This window comes from Salvia miltiorrhiza, chromosome 1 (genome assembly GCF_028751815.1).
Source record: "Salvia miltiorrhiza cultivar Shanhuang (shh) chromosome 1, IMPLAD_Smil_shh, whole genome shotgun sequence".
In the NCBI taxonomy this organism is placed as follows: domain Eukaryota; kingdom Viridiplantae; phylum Streptophyta; class Magnoliopsida; order Lamiales; family Lamiaceae; genus Salvia; species Salvia miltiorrhiza.
In genome coordinates, this window is record NC_080387.1 from 72,473,315 (window position 1) to 72,483,573 (window position 10,259).

General features: G+C 37.4%; 4 protein-coding genes across 4 annotated transcripts in view; 3 read left to right on the forward strand and 1 right to left on the reverse strand.

Annotated features, from left to right (window-relative positions):
- Positions 1 to 10,259, reverse strand: part of LOC131005889 (7-deoxyloganetic acid glucosyl transferase-like) — a 57,830-nt gene that overhangs the window by 4,023 nt on the left and 43,548 nt on the right. The gene's annotated exons all lie outside the window — the stretch shown is intronic.
- LOC131005955 (probable fructokinase-4) lies at positions 1,878 to 4,176 on the forward strand. The gene is made up of 4 exons (XM_057933080.1): positions 1,878 to 2,350; positions 3,025 to 3,357; positions 3,741 to 3,857; positions 3,976 to 4,176. The coding sequence occupies exons 1-4, from the start codon at positions 1,952 to 1,954 to the stop codon at positions 4,096 to 4,098; spliced, it is 972 nt and encodes a 323-aa protein (XP_057789063.1). The 5' UTR covers positions 1,878 to 1,951; the 3' UTR covers positions 4,099 to 4,176.
- On the forward strand, positions 5,649 to 7,940 carry LOC131005905 (7-deoxyloganetic acid glucosyl transferase-like). The gene is made up of 2 exons (XM_057933025.1): positions 5,649 to 6,410; positions 6,953 to 7,940. The coding sequence occupies exons 1-2, from the start codon at positions 5,888 to 5,890 to the stop codon at positions 7,879 to 7,881; spliced, it is 1,452 nt and encodes a 483-aa protein (XP_057789008.1). The 5' UTR covers positions 5,649 to 5,887; the 3' UTR covers positions 7,882 to 7,940.
- On the forward strand, positions 8,303 to 9,752 carry LOC131005942 (vestitone reductase-like). The gene is made up of 2 exons (XM_057933066.1): positions 8,303 to 8,503; positions 8,721 to 9,752. The coding sequence occupies exons 1-2, from the start codon at positions 8,380 to 8,382 to the stop codon at positions 9,641 to 9,643; spliced, it is 1,047 nt and encodes a 348-aa protein (XP_057789049.1). The 5' UTR covers positions 8,303 to 8,379; the 3' UTR covers positions 9,644 to 9,752.

A 10,259-nucleotide genomic window follows, 5' to 3' on the forward strand; every position in this document is an offset into this window, starting at 1 on the left:
CACTTTTCGTTGAGATGACTTGAAAAGTAATACGCATCACTTTCGATGGGACAGAGGGAATTCATAGTATTTATGAACTCTAATTAATATATATTTCTCACAGTAAATTGAAATTTTAAAAAATTATATCCTAACTTTGAATTAATGAACTAACCCAAATAATTTATTATTAATTCAAATAAATATAAAAAATTAATTATAAACACTCATTGAATGGATGAAACCTTGTTAATTATCTTTGCCAATAACTACCCTACGTGACTACGTCCTTACCAGCACAATTCGAGAAGAATATCTAAAAATAAGTGATTGGGAAATCTTTGTATTTGCCGAATTGCACAAAATTAAAATATATGAAGTGTCAAGCAGCAACAAATTGTAACCAATTTCGTTCCAATGTCTTAGTGGCAATAAATGCATTATAATATTTCCACCATCTCTGTATTCAATAAAAAACATTTTATAGTTGCCAATTGATATCTCACAAACACAATAATTGAGAAAGGCCATTATATTGCTCTGTTTGTACACAATAATTGATTTCTCACTTGCTTGCAGTTTTCAGAACACGCAAACAAAAACATCTTTAAAAATAACAATAATCAAATCACCAATGACTTGATATACTGAACAAAGGTATCTAGATTAGTATACGACGAATCACCTTTACTATCAAACTTTTTCATAAGTTTAGCATATTTTCAGCCCTTTCCAAAAACTCATCTTTTCTCACTTCCATCAATTCCAATGAAATAGTATATGTGGAATTAATTTGCCACGCAGGATGTACATTATAAAATTAGAAGCTCTAGGATTGTAGGGATTTGAAACACTAAATTCTTAGAACGCCACGTAGGACCTTGAAATAAGAGGAGAGCAGGTATCACTAATCGTATTATATGATGATGATGATGATGATAATATAATGATGATGATTTCGTGTTTTCCTTAATTTTGGTTATATGATGCTATGATATATATACTAGTATTATATTTATGTCATGATAGTCAAACGGATCAAATATACGTGTCTATCAATAGATATGATAGACTATCAAATTAAATTTCTTTTACATTATTTTTACTTCATGTTTTTCTTAATAATAATAATAATAATAATAATAATAATAATAATAATAATAATAATAATAATAATAATAATAATAAGGATTTATATGAAATCTATTAATTAGATTAAATGTTTGTATGGATAACCATTGTCAACTTGAGTTTGAATGAATTAACTGTTTCTACGGATTACCATAAATCCATATAATCAACTCAAATTATATTTTAACTTAATTGTCGCACAATCTACTATCTTCGTTGTCTCAAAAACTTCTTCTCAAACAAGATACCACAAAAATATATATTTGTTCTCAAAATTATACTTAATTAATAATAAGTCCACGCACCAAATTAGACAATATCCTATTCACAAGCTCAGTCCCACTCTGATAGTCCACGTTATTTTTTCAAACATATTAAAAATTATAATTTATATAAAATTGTTTTATTTTGCTCTTATTTATTAATTGTTCCACATATTATCTTCACAAACATTAAACAAGGTTATTTTAGTAAAAAAAAATTGAATACACTTTAAATTTAGAAAGTAATATTAAAGTATATACGTTTTATATGGATATAGGATATACTTATATTGAACAAAAAATATAATCTCAATGAGTTTTATTTGGATATGGATATAAGATTTTATCTGATATAATATCCAATAAATAATATATTTAATATAAAAATTAAGATTGTATATTATCCATATCCATCATAGAATCGTTTTAGAAAAAGAAACACTAAGCTAATTAATCTCTCATTCCTTCCATCTATATAAACCCCTTTTTTACCTCCACTCTTTTCTACACAATTCCTTGAAGCAAATAGGCACATATATATTTACTTAAATATTTTTTTTTACTTCCATACTACAGCAATGACGGTAGCAGAAAGCAGAGGTTTGATTGTGAGCTTCGGCGAGATGTTGATCGACTTTGTCCCGACGGTCTCCGGCGTGTCGCTGGCGGAGGCGCCGGGTTTCATCAAGGCTCCCGGCGGCGCTCCGGCCAACGTGGCCATCGCCGTGGCGAGACTCGGTGGAAATTGCGCCTTCATCGGCAAGCTCGGCGACGACGAGTTCGGCCACATGCTCGCCGGAATCCTCAAGGAGAACGGCGTCTCCACCGCCGGGGTGAACCTCGACAAAGGCGCGAGGACGGCGCTGGCGTTTGTCACGCTATGCGCCGACGGGGAGCGTGAGTTCATGTTCTATCGGAACCCTAGCGCCGATATGCTGCTCACGCCCGATGAATTGAATCTCGAGCTCATAAAATCGGTATGTGTTACATTGATTTGTTCATCTCGAGTTTATAGATTTCGTGAATTTTCACGATGATGAGTCCAAATTTAATTTACTACTTCACATGTTAGTATATTTTAATTTCTTAATTATATGCTTTTAATTTACTACTTCACATTAGTACTTAGTACTATATTTTAATTTCTTATATGCTTCAAGATTTTATTTTATGATGATTGACAATAATTAAATCTAGGTGTTAGATTTCATTCTTATCACGTAGTGTTGAACATTCAAATATTCAATTGCGATCTGATTTTATCATTGGCAATGAGACGATGCTCCTTCGTGAGAGATCTTGGTTTCAATTCCGTCTTCCGCCTACGTGTGGTGATGTATGGTAATGTATTCCCACCTGCGTGCGATGTAGCTTTCCCACAGTTGGTGTTGAGGTTCTGCCTGCGAATGTGGATATATAGTACTATATTTGGAAAACTATAAAGAGATAAGAATTAGGGAAACTATATATTTTGACATGAATCGAAATTCTATTACTCAAATTAAAATTGTATTAGAATTTTCGTGCAATCCTATTTATCGTATATCTCTGAGTCTCTAAGTCTAGATCAGTTTAAATTTATTTATTTAATGGTTAATTTATATATAAAAAAAGTTATTGATGTGTATCAAATAATTTTATGTATATGTAGGCCAAAGTGTTTCACTATGGATCAATAAGCTTGATCGTGGAGCCGTGTAGATCGGCACATCTCAAGGCAATGGAAGTGGCTAGGGACGCCGGAGCTCTGCTCTCGTACGACCCGAATCTCCGGCTGCCGCTGTGGCCGTCGCCGGAGGAGGCGAGGGAACAAATAATGAGCATATGGGATAAGGCCGATGTGATCAAGGTTAGTGATGAGGAGCTCAGTTTCCTCGTTCAAAGAGATGAGGTTGATGACGATGCTGCCATGTCCTTGTACCATGATAATTTGAAGCTTCTCTTAGTCACACTTGGAGCCATGGGCTGTAGATATTATACCAAGGTATACCACTAACCATTTTTTTTTTTTGGACTTAGATTGAATGTTGAAAACCTTATAAAGGTGAAATTAAATTAAGGGGTAATATAGTGCTTCTTTCATAAAATGTCCCGAGCTTTTGTTTCCCCTAAAAAACCCTGAACTTTCAGTTTTTTTTCATAAAATGTTCCGCTATACAAAATTCGATGATGGACGAATGAAATATTTTGAGGACTGTCATTGTTGGAAAATCATATTAAGAACTACCATGCTGGAGATCGCTGAAACTTCGGAGGGTTTTTTCATCTTTTTGTCATAGGAAAAAATGCTGAAAATTCGAGGCATAAAATACTATTAACACTTAAATTAATAAGGTGTCTAATTATTTTAATTTGGTTCATTGGCAGCATTTTCGTGGAACAATAGAAGGTTTCTGTGTAGATACCATTGACACAACAGGAGCAGGCGATTCTTTTGTGGGAGCTCTCCTCTCTAAGATCGTTGATGACCAATCCATTATCGAGGTACAATTTCTTATAATTAATGAATAATTTGATTTGCATTTACCAAACTACAACTATATATATATATATATATATATATTCGTTTTTTTTTTAAAATAAAATTGAATTTTGATTTTAGGATGAAGGAAGGTTGATGGCAGTGCTGACGTATGCAAATGCGTGTGGAGCAATCACGACTACTAAGAAGGGAGCAATCCCAGCTCTCCCTACTCCATCTCAAGTTGAAGATCTCATCAATTAGACTTTGATTAGTTTTATTTCCTCTTTTGATTAGTTAGTACTTTTAAATTTTTCAACTTTGTCGTCAACTATGATTTATTTTTTAAATCATGTTGTGGGATTCTTGTTTTATCAACTTGGGCATTTATTCTTTGATTCTTTATCAAAATTGCATGATGCAATTCTTATTAATATTAATTACTCCATCTGTCTCAGCTTTTAATATTCATCTTTTTTTGTATCTATCTTTCATTTTTTGATCGTCTCACGTTTTAGTTTCTATTTCCATTTTTAATAAAAGTGTGTGGGACTCTTATTTCACTTTAATTATTTTAACATTGACATAAAAAGTGGACCATTATTTAACTCACAAGTCACAATACGCCCAACCATTTAATTTACTAAAAACTTGGGATGGAGAGTATATATACTCCATCTCGACGTGATTATATGCAATACTCATTAAAAAAATAAAATACTCACAAGTCTACATCAGTCACAACACACCCAACCATTTAATTTACTAAAAATAAAATATGTTGGAAGATGTATATTGAGAATTTGAGAGAAAGGAATAGAAACAAATTAACAATGTTTCCACACTTGGCCCTAAACCAGTCAGCCCTAATTAACCCAATCGCGCAGTATCAAATTACGAATGAATTAATATAATGAATTAGGCCTGCACTTATTGTACATTTCAAGTAGTAGCCACGTGCGAGATATCTATCGTAGAAAAATTGAGTTGGATGCGGCTAAAAAGAAATGGAAAATAAGAATGGATATTGTGCGTCCAAAATCTTCCCACACCGCCAACAAATCATTTTTATTTATAATTGGATATTGATTGGTAGCCATGTGATGGGTTGATATTTTTGATGGCCCGGTCGTTCGCGACCACAGCCGACATAGCTTGAGCTGCGTCGGAAGAAGAATGAATCACAAAATTTTGCAGAATCACCCTTTCAATCTGAGCATGTTGCACTTTATTCAAAAACTCCACCGACGACGGGGTGTCAAAATCGGCGCCCTGCAAATTGGCACCAGCAGCACAGCCTGTTACTTTTTGAATCGTATTCGAAGACATACCATTCTTGATTATACGACAGAGCCGGTGCTTGATAGAAAAATTTAATTTACTAATTTCTCCGTCTCATTACATTTGGCTTAATTTTCTTTTCGGGTTGTCTCATCCATTTAATCTTATTTTTTTCGAATAATAAATTCACATTATAATAAATATTCCCTCCGTCCCAAACGAAATGTCCTTCTTTCTTTTTGGGCTGTCTCAAACGAAATGTCTTGTTTCCTTTTTTGGCAATACACTCTCTCTCTATACTTAATATTTAAATAATTTCCACCAACCCACTTTATCTACTTTATACACATTTCTTAATCTCCGTGCCGAAAAGAAATGAGACATTTCGTTTGGGACGGAGGGAGTATAAATTTGTATATTTTACTTTATTTTATATAATAATTTATCTCTTTAATAACCGTGTCGAAAAAAACTAGATCACGTGGCAAAGAGAGCACTAGAATTCAGTATCACGGATGAAATCCTTTTATGTTTATATTGTATCTGTCGGTATTTTTTTGGAGATATTCATAAAAGTATATTCTTTACTGCTTCATAAAAATTGCAATGCTTCACCCTCCAAATCTTCATGCCTAAATTTACAATTGAGATTTATTTGCCTCAATATCCGTGCGCATCGGTGGTTGTGTTTATACACCTTATCTCAAGAAATTTAGCAAGATTTCCCTAAAAAAAATTAAAAAAAAAATAGCAAGATTTGAATTGGAAGAAGATGAGCTCTGAAGAAGGAAAAGATCTCCCGCCGCACGTGCTGATTTTCCCGTTTCCGGTTCAGGGGCATCTCAACTCGATGCTGAATCTCGCGCAGCTCTTCTGCTTAGCCGACTTCCACGTCACCTTCATCGTCTCCGATTTCAGCCACCGCCGCCTCCTCCGCCACAGCACCGTCCCGGCCACCTTCGCCCGCTACCCGGGATTCCAGTTCCGGACTCTGCCCGACGGCCTCCCCGACGACCACCCCCGCGCCGGCGAGGGAGTGATGGAGATTACGACCTCCGTCGCAGCCGTCACCGTGCCGCTCTTCAAGAAAATGATGCTCCACGAAAATTTCTTGGCCTCCGCCGCCCGTAGGCCGGTTACTTGCTTCCTCGCAGATGGGCTAATGAGCTTCGCCGCCGACTTCGCCGGAGAGCATCAGCTTCCGCTCATTTACTTCCGAACTGCCACCGCCGCCTACTTTTGGGCTCTTTTCCGCTTTCCTCAGCTCGTTGAAGCTCAAGAATTTCCTTTTGGAGGTAAGATAAACTCCATATTTGCCCCATTATATTTCAAGAATCTTCTACAATATACTTCATGAGTTAATTACTTGTGTGTAAATACACGAACTATCAGCAAATTTTGATTGATTATGTACATAAATTAAAAACTATGCTTTCAAATACAAAATTTTAAGTGTTGTAATCATGATGACTTTAATTTGCGGCTTCAGCTAATCATCATAGCAACAATACGTAGGAAATTGACGACTGTGTGAAAAATTAGAACGACTGAAAGTTCGTATATTTAGACTTAAAAAAATTATCCTTATTATAAATAAAAAAAAATAGTCCACCAAAAATAGCCTTAGGGGAACGACACAAATTTTAATAAAAATAGTTGAGTATAATTGTAAATGTTAATAATGATAATTAATTGTATTGTGAGTGGTGACAAGGGTCTGCCATGTAATAGAAAGTTCCCAAAAGATGAAAAAAAACTAATTTTTGTGGACACATGATAATGGCAAAAATAGACCATGTTTTTGGGCAGTATATAAAATTTCTTGAGGATTTTGTAGGAAAATCAATGGATGGAATAGTTGAAAGTATACCGGGAATGGAAGGTTTTCTCCGACGGCGTGACCTGCCTAGTTTTTACCGCGTGGACGAAGTAAGGGGCTCGAATCTTGAGAAAGTAGTATCTGTATCAAGCAAAATTATGAGGGCGCAAGCTGCCATATTCAACACTTGTGAAGATCTCGAGGGACCGATAGTTGCAGAGATACAGAAGCATGTGCCAAGAATTTTCTCCATCGGTCCAATCCACGAGCAAATGAAATCTAGACTGACGGAGAAGAAGGCGGAGGCGTCGATCATCACGGCGAGTCTTTGGGCGGAAGATCGGAGTTGCATCGATTGGTTGGACGCGCAGCCGCCAAAATCTGTCATCTATGTGAGCTTTGGGAGCATAACACTCGTGACGAGAGACCAAGAGTTAGAGATTTGGCACGGCTTGCTCGACAGTTCGCAAAGGTTCTTGTGGGTGATGAGGCCGGATTCCGTTGCCGGGAACGATGTAGATGATGGAATTTCGACAGAACTAATGGAGCGTAGTAAAGAAAAGGGTTTGTTGGTGGAGTGGGCGCCGCAGGAGGAGGTGCTCAACCACACTGCGGTGGGGGGATTCATGACGCACAGTGGATGGAACTCGACTCTCGAGAGCATTGCGGCGGGCGTGCCGATGGTGTGCTGGCCTTATTTCGCTGATCAGATGATTAATAGTAGGTTTGTGAGTGAGATTTGGAAAGTGGGATTGGATATCAAAGATTCTTGTGATAGATTGACGGTTGAGAAGGCGGTTAGGGAGTTGATGGAAGTGAGAAAAGATGAATTTTTGAAAAGGGCGGAAAATGTGTCTAAACTTGTGAAAAAGGCTGTTAGTAAAGGGGGTTCGTCTTATACTAATTTGGATGGCCTAATTCAGTATATCAAGTCATTGGTGATTTGATAATTAACTAATATTGTATTGGCAAGTTGAGGTATTTGTTAAGTTGCATATTGTTCTAATTTTCTTCAGTTTTTATCCTACTGTTGTTTTTTATCCATTTATTAATTTAATTTGCATCGTGAAAACTGCAAGATAAAATTGAGCAGAGATGCCCCTGTTTTGAAAAATATCAACAACAGGTGTTATTTCTGTTTGTAAGTTTTAAATTCTCGGACACATAATTTACAAGCATGAAAAATTACCTTGTTAACATGCATGATTTTTAGTTAATGTAAAAGTAAATAAAATATGGATCCGGATTTAGAATCGATGATTCGATAATATGTGGATCTTATGGATCTAGACTTGGATCTCATTTTTTTAAATCCAATAAATTTAGACCGCATCGGGACGTAAGTAAGAAAATTCAGATCTCAATCTGAACCAAGCAAGATCCGGTTCAGATCCGGTTAATTGTCATCCTTATGAAGAAATCAATGGAAGCACACACAGAGAGGGATGGAAGGGAGGAAGGGGCGAGTGTGCGTGACGGGTGGAACCGGCTATTTGGCGTCGTGGCTTATAAAGAGGCTTCTTCAACACGGCTATTCCGTCAACGCTACCGTCAGGCCCCAACGTTCTGGTATATATTTCTCTCTCTAACCATGCCCCACTTTAATCACTGATTCACTGTTTGTGTGTGGCTGCTGAGCAATTTTGACTCTGTTTATTTTTCATTTAGCTATCTGTTTTATCTCAAATGTTTTCGCAAAACTAAACAATTAGAAGATTTACCTCGAAAATCATCATTCTGTATACTGGAATTTCGGAAATTTGTGAGAATTGTGATGCGATTTCAGGCAAGAAGAAAGACCTCAGCTTCCTGCAAAACCTAGGTGGTGCAAGCGACCGGCTCCGCATCTTCGACGCCGATTTCGAAAATCCAGATAGTTTTGGAGCTGCGATTGAAGGATGCGTAGGAGTTTTCCACGTTGCTCACCCCACAGATTTCCCGGAGACAGAGACTGTGGAATCAATCAGCCAAAAATGCGTGGATGCAACTTTAGGGATTCTGAGAGCTTGCGTCGACTCAAACACGGTGAAGCGCGTGGTGTACACGTCCAGTCTGTCGACGGTCGCGGTGAGGGAGAAGCTCCCCGACGTGGTGGACGAGGATGTGTGGAGCGATGTCGATTTTGCTAGAAATTTGAGCAAAACTGGAGCTTCTTACTTCGTTTCAAAGACAGCCACTGAGAGGGCTGCTCTTGAGTTCGCGGAGAAGCATTGTCTGGAGGTAGTGAGTGTGATCCCTAGTTGGATCCATGGCCCCTTCATCTGCCCCAGCTTGCCCAGATCAGTCTGCTCTTCTCTGGCTCTGTTTCTCGGCAACGAGAGGCGTATCAAGCATAGCACGGTGACTCCGATGGTGCACACAGACGACGTAGCTATGGCGCACATACACCTCTTTGAGCATCCTCAAGCTAGAGGGCGGTACCTTTGCTCGTCTGTTGAAGTTAAATATGAGTATCTGCGCGAGTTTCTTCGCAGGAGGTATCCCCACTTTCTTTGCAGTGATGAGTTTCTTTGCAGATCTTCACGTGTTCCTGCAATTCCATTCACGACCATTTCATCCAAGAAGTTGTTGGGAACTGGCTTCACCTATAAATATGGGCTCGAGGAGATGTATGATGAGGCCATTCAATGTTGCAATTTCATTGAATGTTGCAAGCAGAAGGGGTTTCTGTGTTTGTACACTGCATTTCAGCATCCGATGCTACTTTGATGAATGGGCTACTCATTTCTTTGCAGATCTTTGTGTGTCGTAATTTTTCTTTCTTGGAAGCAACTTCGTAGTTTTGTGATCATCTTCTTGACATATCAGTTTGTCTGTATGACTGTATCTATACTTCAAATGGATATGATGGAATTTTGGCGGAATTAATGGAGCATAGTAAAGAAAAGGGTTTGTTGGTGGAGTGGGCGCCGCACGAGAAGGTGCTCAACCATGCTGTGGTGGGGGGATTCATGACGCACAGTGGATGGAACTCGACTCTCGAGAGCATTGCGGCGGGCGGGCCGATGGTGTGTCGGCCTTATTTTGCTGATCAGATGATTAATAGTAGGTTTGTGAGTGAGGTTTGGAAAATGGGATTGGATATCAAAGATACTTGTGATAGTTTGACGGGTGAGAAGGCAATTAGAGAGTTGATGGAAGTAAGAAAAGATGAGATGAGATCCAGTGTTCCACAATTTTATGTGTGTCACTGTGTTCCATGCTTATATCTATTATTTTAAAAGTATTTTTTATAAAAATAAAATTTATTATAATACTATAAATTATACTAGTATTTAATTTTTATTTCAAAAAATTAAAATTTGTAAAAAGTATATCATGATTT